The 26,115-nt window shown below is 43.0% G+C and overlaps 3 protein-coding genes across 8 annotated transcripts in view; 1 reads left to right on the top strand and 2 right to left on the bottom strand.

Annotated features, from left to right (window-relative positions):
• The window catches only part of RALA (RAS like proto-oncogene A), a 23,794-nt gene extending 9,261 nt beyond the window's left edge, over window positions 1–14,533 (bottom strand). For 2 of the 4 annotated variants that reach the window (XR_014517946.1, XM_083468905.1), the window contains exons 1-3: window positions 13,632–13,743; window positions 3,374–3,522; window positions 1,936–2,144 (exon numbers count right to left, since the gene is read on the bottom strand). Coding sequence is in view for 3 of the 4 variants with exons in the window: in XM_083468905.1 (XP_083325031.1) it covers window positions 1,936–2,144; window positions 3,374–3,487 (323 nt within the window). In the remaining variant the exon portion in view is untranslated. Of the gene's footprint in view, window positions 1–1,935; window positions 2,145–3,373; window positions 3,523–13,631; window positions 13,744–14,396 lie in introns of those variants that run through there. The other 2 variants (XM_083468907.1, XM_083468906.1) reach the window with 2 other exon arrangements.
• Window positions 13,893–26,115, top strand: YAE1 (YAE1 maturation factor of ABCE1). 3 transcript variants are annotated; one of them, XM_083468901.1, is made up of 4 exons: window positions 13,893–14,002; window positions 19,921–20,126; window positions 20,859–20,980; window positions 22,221–26,115. In XM_083468901.1, the coding sequence occupies exons 2-4, from the start codon at window positions 20,010–20,012 to the stop codon at window positions 22,657–22,659; spliced, it is 678 nt and encodes a 225-aa protein (XP_083325027.1). In that variant the 5' UTR covers window positions 13,893–14,002; window positions 19,921–20,009; the 3' UTR covers window positions 22,660–26,115. The 3 variants fall into 3 exon arrangements, with proteins under 3 accessions (XP_083325027.1, XP_083325025.1, XP_083325026.1); XM_083468899.1 differs by lacking the exon at window positions 13,893–14,002 and adding an exon at window positions 14,159–14,285; XM_083468900.1 differs by lacking the exon at window positions 13,893–14,002 and adding an exon at window positions 14,159–14,289.
• LOC310690161 (mediator of RNA polymerase II transcription subunit 1-like) overlaps window positions 23,564–26,115 on the bottom strand; it is a 28,498-nt gene continuing 25,946 nt past the window's right edge. The window contains exon 17 of the mRNA XM_083468824.1: window positions 23,564–24,690. Within this exon, the coding sequence (XP_083324950.1) occupies window positions 24,552–24,690 (139 nt within the window). The 3' untranslated portion in view covers window positions 23,564–24,551. The remainder of the gene's footprint in view (window positions 24,691–26,115) is intronic.

Genomic DNA, 26,115 nt, shown 5'->3' with positions numbered 1-26,115 from the left:
TGCTGAAGTTTGATTAGGAGACAATAATAAAGACCCAGCCTCATGCACTTAAGAATGAAGAGGCAATCTATAACAATTGTGCCCATCATATGCTGTCTAGCAAACACTTCCTCAATGTTCAGTGGCAAAGAAACTTTTATTCAATGTAATTCAGTTTACAGTGGCCCAGTATGCACACCACAAAATAGTTTAAAATAAGCTACGATTTAATGTATGGAGTACCTTGCTCCTTCCCAAGTCCCGATTGTGATGCAGAAGGGAAGAAACAAGTCAAGCATCTGGGCTTGTTGCAATGCAGAAACCTGGGCTTGTGATTTTTCTCCAAATAACCCTTGACTTATCAGTTATTGGTTGTGGCATGTTTGGAATGAAACAAACCATGAGCAAACCGTGAGCACTAGTTTGTGCAAAGCCTGAAGCCAGACTCTAGCTTGCTTCCTCCCATGTGACCAATTCAGTAAAGAGAACAGTCACCATATTTGGCACTGAATATTCACTGAGTGTTTAGCACACAAAACCTTTTAATGTCAAGTAGGCACACAATGAGTTAATCAACAATTGGAAAGGCCGGTAGTCATTTTAAGCTTCCTTCTACCTTTTAAAAATTATACAGCATACAAAGGTAAACTAGGCTTTCTAAGTTAACACATATTTGTTCAGGCATTTTAAGTGTTTAAGCATGTGATTGTTGCAGCCTCTACTGTTTTCACCTGCCTTCATTTTTCATTTATTGTGGCTCAGCTTGTTTTACTGTTGTTCAGACATAAATTCAATCATGTAATTTATTTTGTGGTACCCCACTCTTTGTACCAGCATCAATAAAAGACACACTATAAATCTTTTAAATACGTTAAACAACCACAAGATGATTCAAGTGTGTTCTACCCCTGATTCAATCCTGTTCTATGCCACAGCAGAAGTGATACAGAAGTCACTACATATTTGTATCTTTCATGGCTTCAGAACTTTAAAAAGATCCCCAGCCATGTCAACAGCTAATGCTGGACACAACAGGAACCAAGAATTTCCAACATAGTAAATAACCCAATAGTGTTTTGTGTCATTAAAAATAGGTTATATGTGACATTTATTCAGATACCAGGTGTGCCATGCCTTCTTTTTCAGGCAAGCTTCATTTTTCAAAATAAATAATGAAGCTCTTACACCATGATGCAATATTTGTATTATAAACATCAATCTTGGGAGTGAAGCTCCTGATTCCCATTGCAAGGCAGATACTTTATGCCGGTGATTTAATTGTTTTTGAACAAAGAAAGTACATTTGTGTAAGAGTTATTGAGTAATTGGCTAGAATGACTGAGCCAACTGTAACCTCCAACTCCTTTGTTTCTCATGTTTGACCTTGAAAATGCATCTGTGTTATAAGAACTGCATTACTCAGCAGACAGCAGCCACCCAACAGTTACGATGAACAAAAATGCAATATTAAGCTGCTAAGGCTATGTAAGGACTATGTCTGCTGATTCTGGGGGCTTTATGTGAACTAGCACAATGTCGATTGTGGAAATATGTATGGAATGTAGCCATAAAGAAGCAACTTTTACCTTGCAGCAAGTTGCTCTTTTTCGTTGGACTGTTGCCTCTGCTGTCTGCCTTATCTGTATCCTTAATTCAGGGCCTCTTTCCCTCTTTTCCTATTTAGCTGCATCCCATCCCTGTGGCCATGATAATAGTGGTTTCTTATCCCCATCAAAGGCCTTGTTTCTTAGGTGTTTATTCCTTAAAACTCTCCAATGTTATCGATGGAGAGCGATGGAGAGTATAGGCTGATGTTAACTATCTAACCATGCACATATATTCTGCAGCGATATTATAGGCCAGAAAAGCATGGAACAAAGCTACAATTTAGCACCGTAAAAATAAGATGCTGAATTCACTAAAACAAACCGGTTTCTCTCATACACATCCAATTACCTGAAGTCGGCTGTAGCAGCAAAAGATTCAAGCTCCGTAATAGAGAATACACAGAGGAAACCCTCTCCACTTCGGAAGTAGTTGTCTCGAATTGCAGCATAATCCTCCTGCCCTGCTGTATCCAATATATCTATCTGGACTTCTTCCCCATCTAGAACTACTTTTTTTCTGTAGCTGTCTGCTTTGGTAGGCTCATAGTCTTCCACAAACTGGCAAGAAATGAAACAGAGTCAGTCTTATTTTGGTAACTTCCACCAGGGATTCCAAGAAACATTCCTTGACCAAATACTGGTAACATTTATACAGCACTTTAAAATGTTCAGTGTTTCACATGCATCATCTAGTGGTAATTCTCAGAACCGCCCTGGGGGTGGGAGAGAGACCAGAGGTTGTGAGAGTGTCTTGTCCAGGGCCACCTGGTGAATTCATGGCACAGGCAAGATATAATCAGGGAACTGTCTAACTCTTAAGGCAAACGCTGCCATTATGCTACACCAGCAATATCCAGTAATATTTAGGCAGATAACATGAAGTTCTATCAGAGGTTCAATTTGCTATAAAGTTAACATGAGGAGTGTTGGAATGAGAAAAATGAATGGAACTTCAAACGAAAGACTAGTTTAATTCTGACAAATATTTGTTAATTGGGCAATCCTAAATAGTCATCAATTAAACTGTGGAGAATTAAATGTAAGCAGCAGCATGAACCTATAGAATGGCAAAATAGTTATTTTGGAAGCTTTGTTGAAATTAAATAATCCACAATACTATGAATTCATAACAGAGGATGGTTAAGAATTAATGTAGAAAAATCAGTATCTACAATCAATATTGCTTTCTTTGTGTTCATACTCTATGTAATCAAGCTAAACAATACTGTTACCTTGGCTGTATTAATTTGTAATACAATAGGACTTTTATATTTTTAGTTATTTGTAAGTATACAAATACTGTATAAATATAGCATTTTAATTAAAAGTTGAAAATTAAACTGCTGTAAGTGAAAGCATACTGAAAAACTATTGCTGATCAAAAGCCTCTTGGACTCTTTAAACAAATATAGCAGCAGCTAGGGCAAAATTCTACAACCTTTTACTAATCTAACTCTGCCTCTCTGACTTGCAAGAAGTGCTCAATCCGACAATCAGCTGATTTTTCAGCAGTCCAATTCAAAGCACTGCAGAAAACAGCGGGCAAAAAAGAGTCGCCTGACATTGTGTCAAACCTGGCCTGCAAGGGGTGGGGGAGATAACAATTAGAGTTAGAAAGGTTCCACACCCCTGCCATAAACCATACAAAAATCTTTCCAGCTGAAAGAACTAGTCTGCCTAGGTTTGCTGAAGCAGTTACCAAATGAACTAAAATGTAGTGATTAGACTCCCTGTTCATATACAGCCTGAGAACACACTTCTTTAAAAAATGATTGTCCCACTCTTACCTCATCATACATGAACTGCAGCGTTAAAGCAGATTTTCCTACACCTCCACTGCCTACCATGATGACTTTGTGCAGAGCCAAAGAATTTTGACTTTTGGGCTTATTTGCTGCCATTTTTGGATTTCAGATATTTCACACAAAGAAGGAACCTGGGTGAAGAAAGGTTTTTTGAATTAATAAGGATTTTAAAACATTCATAAGGAGGTTCAGTAACTAAAATGTACAATAGCTACAAAATAAGTAGAAGCATGCTCCCATGGCTTAGACCAACTTCAAAAACAATTACAGTAATACAAACACAACCTGCTCAGCATAACAGAATAAAGCAAAGAGAATTATTCTCTGAATAAGGATGGCTTTCAGCTTTTAGATAGAAAAAAAAATTAACATGCTTGGGATTAAACCTGCAACCTTTTGTATGATAAACATGTGATCTACCACTGAGTTGCAACTCTTCCAGCTGTTTCTGCTTTGTGGACATATTCACATATAAAACTAGTTCAAAGTCCTCTAACACACCTATTTTTTTAAAGGGGGGTGAAGTCTGAATTTAGCCTTCATGGTTTGAAGTATCTGGAAAAAAATCTAAGTAAGGCAAATGTAAGTGTAAGCCTCAGACATTTGCCACAGACCGGCCCAAAGTCATTCAGTGAGCTCCATGGCCAAGTGGGGATTTGAACCCTGATCTTCCAGGTCTTAGTCCAACACTTCAATTGCTACACCACACTTGTTTGTTCTCTTTCTGTGTACATACATACACACACCACATATGTATGGTACCTTAATGTTTTTCCCTCTAGAGCAAATAGTAGCTGGGAATGGGGAAGACAGTTACAAACATTCCCCTTTGCCATGCTAGTTTATTCTGGGGGTCTAGCAGATGCTTTTCCTTTCCTTTCCTTTTTTAAAAAAGGAAGTGTTGAGAGATCCGATGACAGATTTCCACTTCTAATACAGTGGTGTTAATTCCAATAAGGGAGTAGCTAGCCAATTCATGAATACAGTGGTACATCGGGTTACGAACTTAATTCGTTCCAGAGGTCTGTTCTTAACCTGAAACCGTTCTTAACCTGAGGCGCGCTTTCGCTAATGGGGCCTCCCGCTGCCACTGGCGCACAATTTCAGTTCTCATCCTGGGGCAAAGTTTTCAACCCAAGGCACTACTTCCGGGTTAGCAGAGTTTGTAACCCGAAGTGTTTGGAACCGGAGGTACCACTGTATATACATTTAGATACAAGGACTATTCAGAAAGTTTGACTTACATACACTTAACTGTTATGCAGACTGATGCTTCTCAGCAAACTTGCATAGGAAGTGCTACTGTGTTCAAGAGAGCTTATCCCCAGGGAAACAAGCACAGGATCACAGCTTAATGTATGCACGGATAAATAGCATTTGTAGGAAAAACTTAATTTTTCCTTTAAAATGCTGTATGTACTAAACCACTCTAGGCATAGAAGAATTTAACATTCAACAACTCTGTTAGCCCACAGCTTATTACAAGAGAAAAGTTGGGTATCATAGATGATACTTTTATTTTGTACACTTGGCTGCTTACATTTGTTTTCCAGCTCATTATATAGAATGCAAAGCTCATAGGATATGCAATTTACATATAAGGTTGTCAAATTAGTGACGACAGGGTTTTGTGGCAGTTTGCTTGGAAATAGTAAAAGCGTATACAGTGGTACCTCGGGTTACATATGCTTCAGGTTACATACGCTTCAGGTTACAGACTCCGCTAACCCTGAAATAGTACCTCGGGTTAAGAACTTTGCTTCAGGATGAGAACAGAAATTGGGCTCTGGCAGCGCGGCAGCAGCAGGAGCCCCCATTAGCTAAAGTGGTGCTTCAGGTTAAGAACAGACCTCCGGAATGAATTAAGTACTTAACCTGAGGTACCACTGTACCAGTTATACTTTCAGAACTGAGGCAGCCAAGGACTGGACTCTTAAAGATCTGATGGAACTAAAAGCTATCCACTGCTACAAGGAAGGAGGACTACAATACAAAAGTACTGTTGGGATCTGCAGAACTTGTATTTTACAGGTGCCATATATTTAATACCATGCAGGTACCCTTGATATATTGTTTGAGATGCTTGCTAAAAGGTTTTGTTGTTTTTTTAAGTAAGCCTACCCAGACATATAATTTAGGGTTCTGCTTTTTTAAATGCATATTTGTAAGTATTCATCCTTGTTAATCATGGCTGCAGTGGAAACAGGGTCCACAGTTCTAAACCTCCCTTCACATTGTGATGAACTAGACAAAATAAAACACCCTCTGCAAAGAGATCACTGTTATGAGTCATGTAACATGACCAGTTTGGAGGTGGAAAGAGAATGCCATCACTAGAAGTATCTGCCATAGTGCTTGACTGCACTTTTGCATGCCCTGGCTGGTCTACTGCATCTACTAACTTCTTAACAGTACCATCTGGTACTGGTAAATCTAAAGGCCATAAGAAGTAATCAGAAAGAACATGGGTCAGCAAACTTTTTCAGCAGGGGGCTGGTCCACTGTCCCTCAGACTTTGTGGGCGGCCAGACTATTATATATTTTTTTGGGGGGGGGGATGAACAAATTCCTATGCCCCACAAATAACCCAGAGATGCATTTTAAATAAAAAACCACATTCTACTCATGTAAAAACATGCTAATTCCCGGACCATCCACGGGCCGGATTTAGAAGGCTAATGGGCCGTATCCGGCCCCCGGGCCTTAGTTTGCCTACCCATGAGAAAGACCATAAACAGAAGCCACAATGCAGGAGTGTGAGATAAATTGCAAGTAATATGCCTACAGCCAAAGTCTGTAAGAGTGCTGTTTTCAGTAACAGTCTGCTTAAATGTATGTGAATCTCAGCAGCTTAGTGCTGTTACAGCAGACCATGTATCGGTGTGATGCAGTGGCTGAACATGGAAACCTAAATCTGGGACATTTCACACAACATGGAAGCACATACAGTCATACCTTAGAAGTCGAACAGTCTAGTTCTCGAATGTTTTGGCTCCGGAACGCCGCAAACCCGGAAGTGACTGTTCCGGTTTATGAACTATTTTTGGAAGCTGAATGTCCAACAGGGCTTCCACGGCGTCAGATTGGCTGCAGGAGCTTCCGCACTTTGGTTTTCAAACATTTTGGAAGTTGAAAGGACTTCCGGAACGGGTTCCATTCGACTTCCAAGGTACCCAGCAGGGAGATGTAGTCCATCCCAACTTTCTGGCATAGCTATAGTGCATAATGTGCATGTCAAATGCACACAGTTGGATGTATAGTGTGTACATTTTACAACTTAAATATGAAGGAGGCCTTCACTATCTTATGACTAAAAGGATAAGATGGTAAAATGAGAGAGTACCACATATGTTGATCTGAGATATTTGGAACAGGGCTGTATACAAATTTTGTAAATACTGGAATAAAGTCCTGCATAGCAGAATGGCAAATTACTCTTGTTTAACAAATTAAAATACTGACATTATTTCCCTAAACATGTGGTTTATCTAGGGCACCTTTAAACAGTAGACAATACCTACTGCTTCTAAAATATGTTTTGGGGACACAAACCTAATAATAATTCTTAGCATGTATATTTTGAATATTTGAAGAATTGTGCATACATTACCATGTCAGATGGGGGCTAAAGCCAACTAATTTGACACCACCTCCAAGGAGAGTGAGATTTCTACTGGGGCCTTCTTGACACATTACCTCAGTCTCTTTACTACTATGCCTCATTACCACAAGACAGTGGGACTATTTATCATATACCTACTAATGCCATCATCCCTGCGACACCTGCTATCAAAATAGCAAATCCCATCATTTTTGGCAGGGATGAAGCAAACTACTCTGATAATGTTCTCACCATTCAGGAATACAGTATGACTGTTCTTCCATCACTTGAGCAGTCTGAGCATGTTAGTGATTTAATAAACTAAGTTATCAAAACACTTAATGGGGGGGGGGAGTCCAGCAACATCTGGAGGGCCAAAGGCCCACTGCCTCTGGTCTAAGAGTTACCATGGGTATTTAATATGTAATACCCTTCAATGTATTACAATGGCAGTTTCACATTTTATTCCGCAGCCTAGATACATTGGTATTTACTGAAATCAACAAGTGATGCATGAATGGGACGTATTTATTCACAACTGCTCAGTGACTCATCCCAAGACACTGCAACTCCCTGGTGCCTGTCTACTGGACATCTTCCCTTCACACTGTGTTCATTACAACAGCCATTAGGATACCCAGATGACAGCGCAAATGAATATAAAACTCTAGGGTACTTTTGTTAGCTTACTTGCCGTTGCCATGATCAGAAGCTAGGAAATATTATTGCAGTGGAAGGAAATTTGACAAATATTGGTAACAGAAAATGGTGCCAAATGACCTGAGAGAATACAAAGTTTTTGCCTGACACAACCCCCCCCCCATTAGAATAGGCACCAGGTGAGCCTCTTAATGGAGAGTATCCTATAGCCAAGGAGCAAACAAGAAGATATTCTGTCTCATAGTCACCCACATTACTTCAGATTGAGAGGGGGTTATTTACCAGTTTGATTACGAACCAGAGAGTTCTCCCTAATGGCTTCATAGGAAGAAAGGAGGTAGTGACACCAATCTGTACAAAAGCTCAAAGTGTTTTGGATAAAACTTAATATGTAAAGCACAAGATTATGCACATCCTCACAAGAAATCCAAGTTTAGAACACACAAATCTAAGTGTTAAGAAGCTTAGAACAACTTCCCCATGTTGTTGCTAGCAGGTACAGACTAACAACTCTTAATAGAAATATTTTTAGCTTAGAGATAAATTTAATGAAAAGATTTTCTACATACAAATCCAAGGCCCAGTACAGGTATAGTATATACTGAAAATGAAATTGAGAAAAACATTTTAAAAGTCGATAAAAGGCATTAAAATACTGTTTCTTGTACGTTTAAAATAACTGTAAAAGGACTATTTTCTTTGTTTGACTATGTTACTCCCATTTCAAACAAAGAAATGTAATACTTCTGGCAAGTTTGTCTAAGATTCATTATAGCCAGTGCAGTAAGTTGACAATGTAACTGAAGCTTGTCTTTTTTCCCCTAGTAGCAAATGTATTTTACGGCAAAATAATTTGATCAATTATCAACACAGTGTTAGCCAGAAACTCTCAATGTCTTATTCCACCTTGCATTTTCCTGATTAATTAAATGCAGGCCAAAGACAGAAAGAGAATCTCTTTGTGGTTTCCATTTCAGAAATGTATGCATTTATAATGGAAGTTGGAGATGTGGTACAAAAGCAAGACTCATGAACATAGTCTTGCTGCTAGAGCCTTGACTACTTCAAATCACAGCTTAACTATGAAGTCAGAGTGTGGCCTTGGGCCAAAGCATTCTCAGCTTTTCCTCTCCCTACAACTGCCTTCTATACAAGTAGTTTTGAGGGCAAGTGGGGCATTTAACAATTCATAATCTAAAGACTTAAGACAGCCGATGGGCTGCCTCTGTATATCTGCCCTGCCTTTAGCAAGTCTTGTTCAATGCCGCCTGTTCTCATCAGCTCTGGAACACTTCACATAGCTGAACTACATACAGCAACCAGTAAAACAAAAGTCCAGCACATGTTTCAGGTCCCCCAAAACAAGATCCCAGGGAAGCAAAAATACATTTTAAAAATCTTTCCTAGTATTTCTCCAACAAGACGTAAAGTTTACACCTCTTTTCCCACTGAAGACACTTATAAGACAGAAGTTTGCATATGCCATTATTGCCTATCCCTCCCAGAGTTGTCAGCGATGCCTTTCACATTAGGGGGATGCAGGCAAACCCCCTTTGCCTCAAAAGCATGTGTGAGGGGGCAACAAGTCAACTGCACGGCTCCCAAAGAATTCAGCACCATGAGGAGAGGCCCGGCCTATGCACATACTGACATAGCTGTGCAGTGCAGGAGTGGGCCTGTCCAATCTGCTTAAATCCTTACCCACCACCCTGAGATCTACTAGTAGATCCAAATTTACTTTCCACCCATCACTAATGTAGAGCTCCTCCACACAAAGGGAACTCCTGGTTGGTCTTAAGAGTCCCCTCTCCCTGGCATTCAGCTCTCTTGAAACTCATTGGTAGGGCCCTTTCTTTCTCACTGTTACCAAATGCAGGACTCAACAAGTTTTGGCTTGCCCTACTTGCAAATTTGTCAGCACCAAGACATACATGCACCCTTCCCACAAGGCCCAGGGTGTTGCCCACAATCACATACTACATCTCATATCAACCACAAAGTCAAAGAAACTGCTCCTCTTTCTAGGTCTAAGTTTGGAGCAGAGAACAGAAAAACACACACACTCTTTGGAGAGATGGAAAAGGCTTGTTCTGTGTCTGTGTCCAAAGGGTGCTCTGAGGACCTATCAAGGATGGAGGGACATCCAGGCACCTTCATTGCCCATCTCCAGCTTTGAGCATATGCAGGGATGTACACTCACTTTTTTTTAAAACCCCTTTCACAGTGTGTGGCTGACAAGGTAGCGAAGCCTGGTTAATCTGAACTCTCTTATTGAGAACTCTGATCCCAGGGGACAAAAATGGTGAAAGGATGAGGACACTGGAATAAGATGATGTCGCATATACTGGAGACAAGTGGCTCCCAACTCAGCAATTCTGATTCAATGAGGTCTTGGGGAGCGCAAGCTTTTTTTTGGTTTTTTAAGTTCAAGTTGTAAGATTTGTTCTAAAGTGGTAATGGAGAGCAGAAAAGATATTAAGGATTTCATCAGGGGCTGAACAAGAATTTCTGCTGGGTTGCTAAAGTTCTAATTTAAAACCATGTTAATTCTCATGGCTGTCAATACCAGGCAGTGCTGAAGGTGAGACTTGGTATACCATTCTACAAACTTGTGCAGTGCAAACTTGTAAGACTTCAATATAACAATACTGTTAAATTTTAGAAACTGGGTAATGGAGAGTTAGGTTGCTTTCAGACACCCAGTTTATTAAGCATTCAGCCTGATTTGTTTGCACAAAGTTTGCAGGGAGGTTGGGCAAAGCTGGCTATTTACTGAGCATTAATTCCAATTGGTTTGCAAGGCTTTTATTCAACATTGAATCAAATGTTGTTATCCCACAGGTTTTTTTTTGGGGGGGGGGGAGCAGAAGGGGCAGGTTTGTTTCAGAAGAGCATCAAATCAACTAACTATGCAACCTGAATTTTCTGGTACGTGACTGACTTCAATCCAAAAAGAGCAACACAGTCTGAATATGCCCATAGCTACACGTTTAAGCAGGGGCATTCAGTGTTAGAAATTAGCAATGCACATTTTGCTACTGGTGTGGGTCCAATTGTGACCATGTGGAGATCTCTGGATGCCAAGCTTGATGACTGACATCTCCACCTGGCTGCCCCGCCAAGCTTTCTTAAGCAGGTAAGCAGAAGAACTTATTTATTGTATTTATATCCCCCCTTTCCTCAAAGGATTCCATGGTTCACCCCCTCCCCCAGTTAATCCCTACAACAATCCTGTGAGGTAGCTTAAGAGGCTGTGACTGGCCCAAGAGCTTCATGACTGAGGGGGGATTTGAACATTGATCTCCCAGGTCCTAGTCTAGCACTCTAAACCATTACACCACACTGGCTTCCTAGAGTACTTCTGCTATGGGACAGCTATATAAAATAAATGGGTAAATAAATATGGGGAAAGCAAAATGTCAGTTGGAGAAGGATCTGAAATATTTCCCTTGAAGCCTGACTTTGTTTTCTTTTGGATTGTTTTCTTTTATGTTTTAATGAGTTGTAAACTCATAAAAAAGGTACCTAGACATTCTGTTGTGGCAACCGTAACCTAGGTTTAAGGTGCCATTTGGCGATTAGCTTATATATCTGAGTTTCTAAAACTGGGCACACTCTACTGTTAAAGGTTATTGAACGTTTTGAAAGCAAGTACCAGTGGTCTGGTGCTGGTTGTGGTTGCTGTTTTCACTACCCAAGCATCTGCTGCTAGAAGTGTTTTACTAATCCAACAGACTCTACAAGGCATATGTAATTTAGAATTTGCAAACACACTTAGCTACAGACAAAATTCACTAGCTTGAAATGGAGTTATGCAAATGTTTTCACAGCATTTGAGAATTTAGATATAGAAGGAATCAATATTTTTTTCCTTTGACCCAGTTAAGGAAGGGGGAATGTAGGCACTTAGAAAACTTAGTACAGTGGTGCCTCGCAAGACGAAAATCATCCGTTCCGCGAGTCTCTTCGTCTAGCGGTTTTTTTGTCTTGCGAAGCAACCCTATTAGCGGCTTAGCGCTATTAGTGGTTTAGCGGATTAGCAGCTATTAATGGCTTAGCGGCTAAAAGGCTATTAGTGGCTTAGAAAAAGGGGGGAAGCGAAAAAAATCGGAACACTCGCAAGACGTTTTCGTCTTGCGAAGCAAGCCCATAGGGAAATTCGTCTTCTGAAGAAGAAGAAGAAGAGGAGTTTGGATTTGATATCCCGCCTTTCACTCCCCTTCAGGAGTCTCAAAGCGGCTAACAATCTCCTTTCCCTTCCTCCCCCACAACAAACACTCTGTGAGGTGAGTGGGGCTGAGAGACTTCAAAGAAGTGTGACTGGCCCAAGGTCACCCAGCAAACGGAAAACCCTTTCATCTAGTGGGTTTTCCGTCTTGCGAGGCATTCGTCTTGCGGGGCACCACTGTATTCAAACTAAATGATATCTCAGCGTCTCAAGTATAACAAAAAAAAATTAGTAAAGGATGAACGCAAACAATGGAGTCACACTGAAATTACATCAGTAATTAAGCACTCTCCTAAGCTCTGTACTCAGAATGTCTTACATACAGCTAATTTATGCTCAGCAAGTCTTGTATCCCAAGGTCCTTTCAGCAATGGGAAAGAGCATTAAAGCTGCATTCAAGGCAATTCAACTAAATTAAGGTATGCAGGATATTCACCCATATTATGATAAATTCGCATACTTAGCATTACAAATTCCAGAATCTACAGAGTAGGTTTCCTGCGCTTAGGATGGCTCACTTTGTATAAATGAACAGATTTCCACATTACATGTCTAAGGTCAGCAAGTACAGTAAGTATATGAAATCCTTAAGTATCCCTGTAAACTTTGAGAACGCTTGCATTTGAAAATGCCTTTCTCATGATGACTTTGGCTTGAGTGCAGCAGCCTAACTAAGCCTAATGACACACCCAGGACTCTTCAAGAAGCTCCGCTTCCCTACAGACTCAGGAGTGGAACATTTATTCACAGAGGAGGGAGGCCATCTAAGCTCCTGCTTCTAATCCTGTCCTCAATACCCGAGTATTTCAGCAAGCAGTACAGCAGTAGTCTGGATCTTGTCAACAACAATCCAGCATAGAAGGGGGGTAATGGGTGGAAGGGGAGCAACTCCCACTCCCCCCAGATGCTCTGGACAAATTATGCCTTTGGTCTCAAGAAGGGACCCGGAAGCTGACTTTATATTGAAGGAATTTAGCCTCAGAACATTAAGCAGTCAAGTGGCTTAGATGGCTTTGTGAAAGAGATTAGGCTAATTCGTGGGGGATGGAGGGATCCAGCAACAGTTCTTTAACCACCGCAGGTTAACGGAAGTTGTGTATTCAGTGCTAGTGCACCAAGCACTACCTGGTACACATGACAGGCAGTAAGGTGTGTGTGTGTGTGTGTTGCGTGTACACTTTCACACGCAGGTCACCTGGCCGCGAGATTCCTGGAAGCACCTGGCTGGCAACTGCGGGAAACAGGAGCCCCAAGCCCGATCCAGCAGAGTCCGCTCTCTTTGTTCTTAGGAGAGCCCCCGGCCCCAAAACGGGAGACGGGCCTCCGGAGCCCAGGAAGACCCCGGCCAGTTCAGCACTGCGGAGAGATAATGGCGATCCCCCAATGGCTTCCTGGGATCCCCCAAAAGTCAGCAGTCCCTTTGCTGAAGGCGAGCCCAGCAGCCCCCAGAACCCCCCCCCCCAATACACAACAACAACCCCGCAGAGACGCCGGCGGGGCGAGAGGGAGCCCCCGCAGAGGCGGCGCAAGGGCGGGAACCGGGCAGAGAAACCCCCGTCGGCCTTCCGAGGCGGCGAGAAGGACAGCCGCCTGCACGCCCTCGACCACTAGGCCGCCCCACCACCACTATTATTCCCCCCGGGCGCAGGGCGGCCACCCCGCCTGCAGCCTCGCCCGGGTCCCACCCCGCCGCCGGGGCCAACTCGAGGCGCGACCGGGAAGGGAAGGAGGGCAGGCCGGGCCCGTCTCACCTGCTGAGGAAGGGCCAGGAGCGGCGCGCGGGGAAGAGGAAGAGGAGGAGGACGGGGACGGGGACGCAGCTCGACGCGGCCTGCGCCTGCCTGCAGCTCCCGGGCCGGCGGCACCTCAGTCTCTGGCTGGCTGGCGGGCGCGCCCTGGTCGAAGCCAGCTCCTCCCGCTCCTCCTCCCGACGCAGCCGAGGCGGAGGAAGGGGGCGAGGCGGGGCCTAAAACAACCCGACGCCGCCGACGCCTCCTCGAGCGCCTTCCGGGCCGCTTTCGGGGGCGGGAGAGGCGGCCGCGGTTCTCTGAGGCGGGGCGGGCGTCGGCTTCTCCTCAGGCGCCGCTGGGCTCCGTAGGCCCGCCCTGAGGGAGGGAGAGAGGTAAGGGGGGCCCCGCGCGCCAAGCCGCCTTCCCGCCTCAGGCGAAGGCTCCGCCCGCAGCCGCCGCTCTGCGCCGCCGCCGCCGCCGGGGGAGGAGGAGGAGGAGGAGGGGGATCGCCCGGGTTTTAATGAACGAGGCGTCGGGGTGGAGCGAGAGGAGGAGCCCCCAGGGAGGCCTTCCGACGGGGCCGCAGGAAAGACGGCGACCCCGCTCGCCTCGGGAACCGGGGTCCTCCGGGCGGCGGCACCAGGACGGCAGCCGGTTGAGCCAGTGACTGGAAAGGCAGGTATCCCTTTCCGACCGCCAGTCCGCCATTAAAGGACTCCCCCGCCTCAGCAAGGCGTGGGGTGGGAGAACTGGGTCCCCCCCCCGGCTAGCCTAAAGGCAACGCACCTGCCTTGCGTGCAGAAGGCCCCCGCTTCGCTCCCCCCGTGGCAGGAGAGACACTCCCCGCCTGAGGCCATGGAGAGCAGCTGCTGCTGCCGGTCAGTGTAGAGCAGCCTTTCTCAAGCTTGGGCAGCAGCAGCAGCTCTCCAAGGCTTCAGGCGGGGAGTGTCTCTCCTGCCGCGGGGGTTCCCAGGTGTTCTTGAACTACATCTCCCATCATCCCTGGGGCACTGGCCGTGCTGGCTAGGGATGATGGGAGTTGTAGTCCGGCCACACCTGGGGACTCAAGGTTGAGAAAGGCTGGGCAATACTGTACTGAGCAAGACCAGGAGCCTGGCTCCCAGTATAAGGCAGCCTCCTATGTTCCCATATTGACATGCTGCCGCAGGCACAGCCAACTCCCAAGAGACTGCAATCTACTCCCAGTATTAAAAAACTGGCAGTGATCTACCCATTGTCATTGGAGGGGGGAGGAGTGTGCTTGGGGTGGGTGGATTGCCCAGAGTTGTTGAGCTTTTTAAGCGTAGGATTGCCCAGAGTTATTCAGCTTTTATTTGTAAACTTTCGGTAAACTTTATTTAAACCCACGATCAATAAGGCTCTTGATCTACCAGGATCTACCTGGATCAGCTGGGGATCTACCGGTAGATCGTGATTTACTGGTTGGGCATACTGTGCTAGTGCATCCAGCACTGGCTTTGGTTCTTACAAGGATGCAGAGTAGCATCTCCCTCTCTCTGCCACTCTGTGGTCTCCAAGCCTTCGGCATGATAAATGCTAGCTGCAAACAATTCTGTTCAATGCCTGGTGCCAGTAAATGTGGGGTAGGGTCTGTTGATGGGTGAGAGGCCAGACGTGTCTCAGGGGTCCGTGTTGGGGCACTGACTCTGAGGGAAAGCAAGCAAGAGGGCTCCGTGTTGGGGCTGCAGCTGGCTCCCTTTTTCCAGTGCCAGCAATACAGGGAGGGCCAGGAGAGCCATGGTGGGGAAGACCACAGACCATGAGAAGATGACCAAGAGAAAGAGCATCCCCAGCCACCACTGAGTCAAAGACTGCTGGGGTGTCCAGGCTTAAAAGAGAAGGCATTAACTGGACCCCTTGAAGCAGGGGTCTCTGGAATGGAAAGAGAGAGACTAATCTTGTGACTAAGGTAGTGTCTATAGACCTGAAAGTGCATGTGTCAATTATTTACAGTATTGTCAAGTGGTCTTCTATAGGCAGTGTTTTTATTCTTCCTTTTCTTGACTCTGATGCTGATACTATTTGTAGGAGCAACAGTCTGACGTCTTACACTTTCCATCCTGTGTTAGCAGTATACTGCATTTTAACTGATATACCAGTGAAGGCCTGCCACATATACTGGTGAAAGGGATGTTGTTGACATGCCTGCAGTAGTGCAGTTGCACCATGGAAGATCTCAGAGGTGGATAAAGGAGAGGCCAAGTTAGCTATAATTCTAAACAACGCTCAAAAGGGACAATCTCCACCTACCACCCACAGACCACCATTTTCCCATCGTGCACATGATGCAACACTTAGAGAAGACAGAACGTACATGAAGGTTCACAGTCTAACACAGGGGTCAGCAAACATTTTCAGCCGGGGGCTAGTCCACTGTCCCTCAGACCTTGTGGGGGACCGGACTATATTTTTTTGGAGGGGGAAAATGAACAAATTCCTATGCCCCACAAATAACCCAGAGAGGCATTTTAAATAAAAGGACACATTCTACTCATGTAAAAACATGCTGATTCCCGGACCATCTGTGGGCTGGATTTAGAAGGTGATTGGGCTGGATCCGGCCCCCGGGCCTTAGTTTGCCTACCCATGGTCTAACAAATACTATACAAAAGGAAAAAGGATTGGGGAAGTAAGAGGAAAGCTAGCATTTCAGAAGCTGCTCCTTTGCTGACTGATGGATACGACATTGCTAAGATTTTCTTCTTGAGAGGAAACAAGTGTAGGCATCCAGTGATTCTTGGCCACCTAGCTGCTGGCAGAGCCCATAGATTGCCTCCTTTCAGCTCTACAGGTAATGGCAGTTGGAGCAGTGGGTTCTTTTATGCATAGAGGGTACGGAAGCAAGTTCCCTTCATCTGCTCTGGCACCTTGCTGCGATCTTCCTGGGAGGCAGAAAAGGTGGCTGCCTAAGGCTGTGATGAGTAAGAGAGTGTACTTTCCTTCGGTTCTTCAAAAAGCTCATGCTAGTTTGAGTCATATGTACAGGTGTCAACAACACTACAACCATGAAGCAAACAGCGACTCTTCACATGACAGACCAAGCAAATCAAAACTCTCCCAAGTAGGAACAGGAAACAATCAAGAGCCCAACAACTAAAGTACAGGATGATGAAAAAATGTCTAGCTTTTAGGATCATGAAACTTACAAGTCAAGGACAGGATTGAGACTAGCTCCTTCCACAGGCACAAAGTCATTTCTCGCACAGCAAACTGTTGCACTGTGGAACCAGATGCATTGCACTGGTAAAGATGAAGGTACAGTTCTGTCTGCTACAGGCTTCTCTTCCCCAAAAATAGATTTGGAGTCTTAGCATTACTGGAACAGTGTTGCATTTTATATGCATACACACTTGAACACTAGTCTTATAAAATAAGGAGTGAATCATAATGCTAGGAATTGACTGCAGTTTAGCAGCACCATTCAGTGGAAATGCCTCTCCGCCCTCAAGAAAATGACAGGTGCATAATTTATACATTTTGTGTTCAAATGAGAGTTGTTATGCTGCCCTCAGGAGCTGTCACTCTATATTGATGAGGGAAATGGAAAAAGTGAGGGCAACTCCTGGAAAACAAAGGTTTCTCTGTGAACTATTTCTCCATTCACTTGAACCACCAGAATAACCAGAGTTGAAATTAGTTTTACATTATGTACACCTTGCATAGACATTGTGGGTTATATAAAGGAGAGCTTTTTCTAGAGGCAAGGTTTCCGGAGCTTCAGATTTTAGGCTGTGTGGCTTGCAAATAAGGAATGGCTTCAAATCCTGCAAAGTTGTGGGGATGTTGTAAGTCTTGTTTTTTTACAAGCCTGTTGTGTTGTACGGACACTCTTTACCATTGTTATGGCTTCTTGGTAGCAGGAAGTAGAAGGTTCTTGTGCTCCTTGCTGGAAGAAGAATGGCGCTGCTCAGGAGCTCCCCATTCTGACATTAATACCACCAAGGCAGATGGCAGAAGCAAAATATGAATTAGGATAGTGTCAGATAAAATAAGTTTGGTGTGCGGAAGCTCCTCAGTTGAATCCCCAGCATTTCCAGGACTGATTGTTGGTGGGTGGGGTGGGGCTTGTCTGTTGCCCTGGAGAGCTGCTGCAATAATTGATAGTACTGAGCTAGATGGACCAATGGGTTTGACTTGGAAAAAAGGTAGTTTCCTAACATCTTAACAGTCCTTTTGAAAGACTGAGATAAATAGGTTTCCCTAAGAAAGGAGTTTTATAATTGTATAGTCACCATAAATAATGCCATGTACAAAGTTTAAGCTACAAAGGTTTCCCCAAATAACTTGGACAAGAGAACTTAATAAAATTTTTATTATACCTAGAAACAAGAAGTTGGACATGTCTTGAATTGTTGAACAGAAATTACCTGTGGTTCCCCTAATGGGTGGCACACTTAAAAGAGTGGCAAACACTGTAGTATGTACAAATCCAGGTTCTTCTACTGCTTTTAGATGATCAGCTCCCCCCAAACCAAATGTATGCCTAAAATACTCTGGTGAATTGAAAGGTATTCTTGAGCATATTCTTAATTTGCACAGGAATATCCTTGCCTTGTCTCAGACAGTAACTAACCTTGACCCAGGCTTGTCCTCTGTGATTGTCACATTAGCTTGCTTGCTTACCTGGAAGACCGACTAAAGACTGACCCAACATGTTTAGTCGGTCTTCCAAGTAAGCAAGCAAGCTTTCAGTAAACATGCATAAGACTGGACTGCAGTTCAAGGACAGTAAGTGCTATAAAGCTATAGATTTTTTAGCTGCTGATAATCATTGTGTTCTGTCCTTTAAATATCCCAGCACAGGGTTTTGAGAAGAAAAACATCAAAATCATGTAATAGTAACAAAAAATCGATATCAATCCAGATGCTCCTAACTTGTTGCTAGGAAACACTAATCTTTTGGGTAGGCTCTTCTTAAATTGCCAGGAAATTGCTCCTGAAATTCCTGCTGGTGGTGGGGAAATGTCTTAATAAACTGGAGCAACTGGAGCATACTGAAGAAAATACTATTTTTCCACTCTGCTACACTTAGCTAAACAGAAAAGAGTCCCTTTCACCTGTAACAGTAAATTGGACAGTTGCTCCAAGAGGAAGTCAGGTTAACTACTGGCAAAAAAACCAAACCCCTATTGGGAACAACAGAATGAATCATGCAGTGGATAATTAACATTCACACTGACTTTTGCTACACCTGCAAATTAACTTCCATAGTGACTTTCTCTATATCTCCACTGTGCACTTATTTTATATAAGCTGCCCAGAGTGGCTGGGAAAACCCAGCCAGATGGGAGGGGTATAAATAATAAAATTATAATTATAGAGAGAGTGAGAGAATATTGAAGAACCTTTATTTGTTCTGCACTAGTCTCTCAATCCTTAAAAAAAAAAGTTTTGTTATATGTACTACAGGAAACTACCCATTTACTCAGGGGTTATGTGAAATTGCATAGATTTGGAAAAACCAGCAAACACCCTCTAAACCTCGGAAACCCTTGGAAAACCGTTTAAAAAACAAGAATACCTTTTGGTACATTAAATGCTGACAGATTTACTCTGCTATAAATTTCCCAGATGGAGCCCACTGCAACAGCGCAATGAAGTGTTCTTCTTAGCTAGTACACCTGGATATATTGGGGGGGGGGGCATGAAATCCATGAACTTTTGGACCTCTTGTTTCCTATTTATTTTCTCTCTTCCCATATGTCAGCTGAGAATGAGACTTCCATGCGTCTGATAAGGCTGGCTGTAGTCCGCAAACGCATCTGTCATAATAAATTCTGTTAGTCTTTAATGTATTACAAAGCTTCTCTTGGGGTATGAAGACACAGCAGTTGGAAGTATCTGCTACCTCAAAAGTGACAAAGTTGGGCTGCTGGTGGCCATTTCTTGAGAAAACACTTTATTCTCCCCTCCCTCATCCTGCCAATAGTGCAGCTCACAAACAAGCTGCCTCGTAAGTCATGGTTTTGATCAACATAAAGTCTGTTGTGACCCTGCAAGGAGTGTGAAGGTTTTAAGTTCCATTGCCTTTTTCTCTGTTCCCTGAAGAGAGGAGTTAATAAAAGTATACAGCTATACCTCGGAAGTCGAACAGAATCCGTTCCAGAAGTCTGTTCGACTTCTGAATCGTTTGACTTCCAAAGTGTGGCTTCTGGTTGGCTGCAGGAAGTTCCTGATCATGGACCCTATTCACCAGCAAAACTTAGGTGTGGGGATTCTCAACATGCACACATTATCAGATGTATTTTATATGCAAGCATTTGTTTCAATAGGTGTCATTTCCCTGCAGGTTTCAGTCTGATTGCTCAAGCTTAGCACCCTGCTAGACTTCAGCTGCTTCTGCCCATAGCCCTCCTCACGGTTATTAGCACAGACAAGATGTCCTGGGTGCAAGCTGCAGTCAGCCAGCACAGCGAAGATGTGTTTGATGAAGATGCAAATGAAATGGACATAGCTCAGAAAGAATGGAAGAGCACCATGGAGAAACGACTCAAAGTAATTATATGGTTTGGGTTGGGGATTGACCACATCATTGACATAAAAATTAGCTATTGAGATCCAAGATGGATTAGCCTTCAGAATAGCACTAGCAGGTCCACACACACCCCTCCCCAGACACACCTCAGTCAGCTCAGAGGCAAATAAGGTGTAGGAAGGATGTGTTGGTTGCAGGGAGAAGATAATCCATGTTGGGGGAAAGGGAGAGCCTTGGCTCACTAGCCTTCACTGCAGAGTTGCTGATCAAAGGATTAAGGGTCAGCTATAGTGTTCTGTTTGGGAGAAACATAGTTCAGGAATTAAGCAGAGAAAGTCATTTTCAGATGAAACTAACGGCAATTCACAAGGATAGCTTAACTGTTAATAATGCACTGCCTTGCGTCATGCTATATAATCAAAGATTCAATTTTCCTCTTTCTTTTTTTGTTTATTTGTTCGGTCAATGCAACTGGAAGGGCTGAAAAAGATCTCACCCTTTTGTTATTGTGCCGAATATCCTCTGTCTGCTCCAGAAGCACTTTTTTCATTATGAGGTTGACTTTTTAAAGCTACATGATTGGCACACCTATTATGTGTAAGCCACACCTCTAGAGCAAACATTTTTATAATTGCAGATGGACCTCATTTCATGATGGCTTATTTGAATAAGCCAGGCAGATACCGATGAGTACTGTACTGTTTCTTTTTACGTTCTAGTTGTTAATGTGATTTTGATCTCTTTGCTCAAAGGAAGGCTATAGGGAGGGAGCAGAAGCTGGAAAACTGCTGACAGTTCAAGAGGGTTTTAATCAGGGGTATAAAGAAGCAGCAAGGAAGATGATCTCATGTGGCCAACTCAAAGGAACCATAAGGTATGTAGTAAAGCAGCATTTTAAAAAAAGGAATGAAAATTAATTGTACAAGTTGTTAAATTGATAGCAGACCTCCACCAGAGAAATATATCTATTAATATCCTCTGCTAATATAGTGCCCATTTAAATTATGAACACTTAACTTTTTATTCATTCTTTATCGTCACATCCTGCAGGGAACTGGGGTGCGCAGCCAGCACAGCAAGATTTAACACTTTGCTGATGGGGGGGCGTTAAATCCTACTCAATTCGGTAGAATTTAATGTAAACCTCTTCACGATTAAGAAGGGTTTTGCATTGAAATTCATGCTAACAGAATCCCCTTCCATCTTACCAGCACCTTGCTGCCTGCAGGTTACTTTGAAGTTCTGACAATGGGACTTGTCACCAGATCACCTGATGCCATTGTGATGTTTGGTGCCAAAAAGGCTCCCCACCCCTTAATATAGCCACTCGTCCTGATACAATTTCACACTCTGTTGAGCTTGAGCTACTGGAGAACAGAAAAAGATGGTAAAAGTAGTCCAATTGGTTTGTAGCATTTGAAAGCTACAGCCAACTTCTCTCTCCGTGCTGCTACGAAACCCGGAGGCAGCCTCTTCCATGTAGACCTCCATTGAAGGTGCCTTATAGGATGCATTGTGGAAGGAGGAAATTTTCAGACTACAGTGGTATCTCAAGTTACAAATGTCTCAGGTTACAAACCCTGCTAACCTGGAAGAGAGACCTCGAGTTGAGAACTCTGCCCCAGGATGAGAACGGAAATCGTCTGCCAGCGGCGCAGTGGCAGCAAGAGGCCCCATTAGTGAAAGTGTGCCTCTAGTTAAAAACAGTTTCAGGTTAAGAACAGACCTCTGGAACGAACTAGAGGTACCACTGTACTCCATGCCGGCCATTTCTGAGCAAAGACTGTCTCCTGTCTCTTGATTTCCCCCCTCAACCATCATGGGCTATAGGAACTTGATTCCATTATAATGAGTATCTCAGGCATTTGCTAGATAGAAAGCAGGAAATGATACACCATACTAGAAAAAGGTTATTTGATTGGTGCCATGGTGATATCTAGATTTCTTATATGGCGCTCCAAAGTGGAATACAAAACTATTCTAGGTGAATGTTCTGCTCAGTTGCCCTTTGTGAATGAGAATAAATATGGGAGGGGGAAAATGTTTTTTTAAAAAGCTGTCTTATTATTTACATTTGGTCTCAGATCTATTTTTAACTTTCATTGTTTTTATAGTGCTCTTTCGTTCTGGTGTCAGCACAATGGATGCAGTTCTGGAGTGCTGAGCGGGGTAACTGACCTGCTGAACGAACTGGGAAAATACGAAGAATCTGTGTTTAGAAGTCTTAACTCTACCCACCTGCAGCCCCATGTTGAAGACTTGATGGATACTATTGAGGACATGGACCTTGGTCATGCCCTCTTACCTGAGAAACAGCATGATGGAACTACAGGTGGAAGAATCTCTGAAAACGGCATTGAGTTTAGTGGACAGTGTTGCAGAAATGATAGCAGGACTGGATCCTTCCAAGAAGAATGTTGCAGAAGGAGGAAAGGTGGCACTGATTCCAAAAAGCCAGCGTTTAGTTGGCTAAAAGAAAAAACTATCAATTTAGTAGATCAGCTAGGTTTGCCACCAGACACAATTGAACACATTCAATTATTGCAAAGTTAATTCATTGTGTAGAATTTTTAAAAGTTTTTTTTAAAGTATCGTTTCCCCCCAGATATGCAACTACCTCAAAACTGGCTGAAATGCAGAGATTTTGCTTTCAAATATTGCTTAATGTGCCCTTTATATAGTAGATAAAATCCTGTGGTATTACATGGATATGGCTTATGATTAATTTGTACACTGTCTAATCTCCTTTAACAAACTTTGCAAACACATCTTATGTTAGTAAATCATTCCAGGCACTATAATCTATGTTACATCGCTGTTCCAGAGATGTGAAATACAGCCTTGCAAGAGGGGATTATTCTCTCTCGCCTTCTCTGATACATAGGAAGAATGGGTGTTAAATGCAATTTGTAAAGATATCTTTAACATTTTATTTGCATTTTTAAAATATGTATGGTGGAAGGATCCCAGTTATTGAGATGAACAGGCATAAAGCTGGGAAATGAACTCATTACTCCCCTGCTTTGTTTCAGGAATTTTTCTGAAGCTAGGATTTGCTTTGAGGAAGAAATTCTTCGTTGGTGCTGGCTGATGCTATTTGCATTTTTTAATATCTGAAATATAAAGGCGCATTTAATGTCACCTTGAGTTTGGCCTTCAGATGTTTAATGAAGCATTTCTTAGCTGGTAAACTAGTCTGTACATAGTACAGTTCTCTCTTCATATGCTTTCTGGGGGAAACCACCTTGCCCAGAAGTCAGTGCTGCACTAATCAGGGGCAGGTGGACAACGCGAGAAGAGGCAGACCTTTTCAAGAGAACAAAGAAATAGAAATTCCTCTTCAAAAGGAATTAACGTTTCTTTCGAACAGGGGTGACAAACTTGTGTCCCACTTCTGTGACCTCCAATACCCTCACAAAATTTGACACCACTAAATTTAATAATAAAAACGACTTGATAGTGTAAAATAATTTATTGGAAAGCAGCTTCGAGAAGTGCAGTTCTTGCTACTCACTGGAAGGTTGACTATGGGTCAATGTGGCCCCCCAAAAGATTAGCCTCCTCTCTCCCAAATAATGTGAGTTCTATGGGTCTTTTGCTGCCCTTACTTTGCTGTACTATAGCTACCACTACTTAAACTCTACCTGGTTCAGACCAAGAGAAGTCCTGTGTGTGAGACACACACACACACACACACACACACACACACACACACACACTCATGTAAAAATACTTACTTCACCCTACATGTAGAGCAAGGTGAACATATTGTCTGTGCAAGGGCACATTTCAGGAGAGAGATTCATACCTCTACCCAGTAGAGACTGCACACAAAAGAGTACCGGTATAATTATGGGAAAGGGCTGGGGTGCAAAAGTTTCATTGTAGTGTAAAGATGGTTCATTTATCTTTTAATTTTAACTATGTCCCCAAGTAATCAAATCAATGCTACCTGGAAAAAAATGTCCCTATGTGACTAACATTTGATGGAATCAAGACCCTATTTTAAAAGATCACGTCTGGAAAAAAGGAAGCTTTAGTGTTAAGAAAAAAGCCCAATTTAGACAAACTTTCAGGTGGACTAGAGTTCTGCTACAGGGTGTGACCAGTATAAAGATAAAAGTTGAATTAAAATAACCCACCCACCCCTGCCAAAAAATATTTATCCTAAAAAAAAGTTCCTAAAGCTTTGTTTAACATACTACTTCAGAAAACCTACTTTTTCTAAACATTCACTATAAAATAACCCTTACAAAGTTGAAACTTAATGTTTAATAAGGTGGTAATCTCTGCATTCAAATTGCTTTTGTGACTTAAAACGTAACTTTTTCCAATGTTTTTCACTAAGCAGAATTAGTTTTGCCCAGTTGTAACTTGTGAGAGAAATAAACCAAGAATTACACCAAAAATAATAATGCTGTTGCTCAGTTTCACAAGTAGCCACACTACTGCTGGTTATGTTCAACTTGTTGGTCTTTGCAGTTTTCCTCACAGACTCCGTCTTTGCTCAGAGAAGTTTCCTCAGCTTTTTGTTGGGTGGCTTTCTTGAAAATTGCTCTCATGAGAACCGGAATTGACATACACCTAAGAGAAGGGCCAAGTCATCCAATATTTAAGGAATTGCTAATTCACTAAATATAATCTGGCTGCTTCATATGCAGAACTAACTGACTGGTGGATAGGGCAAGCTGCATTTGCCACTGTCTCCAAACAAGTCAGCGCAGTGCAGAAAGCTTTATAGATTACATAAAATAAATTTCTAAAGTTCCATGCCAGTTCTTCTGTAAGGTGATATAAAGGTAAAGGTACCCCTGACAGTTACGTCCAGTTGCGAACGTCTCTGAGGTTGCAGTGCTCATCTCTCTTTACTGGCCGAGGGAGCCAATGTTTGTCCGCTTCCACAGACAGTTTTTCCGGGTCGTGTGGAAATTATGACTAAACTGCTTCTGGCGAAACCAGTGCAGCGCACAGAAACACCGTTTACCTTCCTGCCAGAGTGGTACCTATTTATCTACTTGCACTTTGATGTGCTTTCGAACTGCTAGGTTGGCAGGAACTGAGACTGAAAAACGGGAGCTCACCCTGTTGTAGGGCCTCAAACCGCCGACATTCCAATCTTATTTTGCATTGCTCACTCAACAGGAGCAGTTTGAATCTTTAAAGTTGCATCCCACCACACTGCTGAAAATCCTACTCAAGCTTGATGTTTCACAAGTATTTCCTATCCCTCCACCACCCATTTCTTTCATCAATCTTTCCTGATCCTTCTAACTAATAATAATCATTTTACTAGTTGTACCCTGCCCATCTGACAGGGTTGCCCCAGCCACTCTGGGCAGCTTCTTCCTATAACAACATTGTTTTACTACCATTGTGGTCAACAACAACTATCAGCCTTTTAATTTCCTTCAACACTTCAGTCTCTTTACCATCAGAGCAAGGGTACTGCCCACTCCTGAACCTCTCTGTCTCCTGGCCATCTTTACTCTGCATGCAGAGTTCCTAGTGTTGCCGTTGGTCCAGCCAAAAGGCTATGGCAGGCAGTGATGCTGAGGCCTACCTGAAAGTGGTCCAAAGACCACTGCTGAGACTCAGCCCACTGATGCTTAGACAGTGGTCTAAGTTGCCCATTACCGAAGCAAAGGAGCCTCTAGTTGCGCTAACTATTAAAAGATGGAGGAGATTTTTAGTTGCCATGAGTTCCAGAGAATGTCACACTGACATACAGGGCTCAACTAACTCTTCTGACCATCTGGAACTAGACATTTATGGAGTTTGTGGGTAGTTTATTTTGGTTGCCTGTTTCTCACGTCTTAAGCCTGATGGAGCTATTCCACTGTGTTGTGCTTTCCTATGAAAGCTTACTCAGAAAGCTTACTCAGTATTATTAAGGTCCAGTTGCTCCAGCAAACTGTCTAAATGCATGCATCATTTGAGAATATCCTTTTTAAAAAAGCTGAATTGGCCCGTGAAACCCACCATTTTTAATAAATTCTTCATTACAATGTT

Source organism: Podarcis liolepis (assembly GCF_965112155.1).
Source record: "Podarcis liolepis genome assembly, chromosome: 12".
NCBI lineage: Eukaryota > Metazoa > Chordata > Lepidosauria > Squamata > Lacertidae > Podarcis > Podarcis liolepis.
Note: the sequence above shows the minus strand (reverse complement) of the source record. Positions and strands in the feature narration are given on the sequence as shown.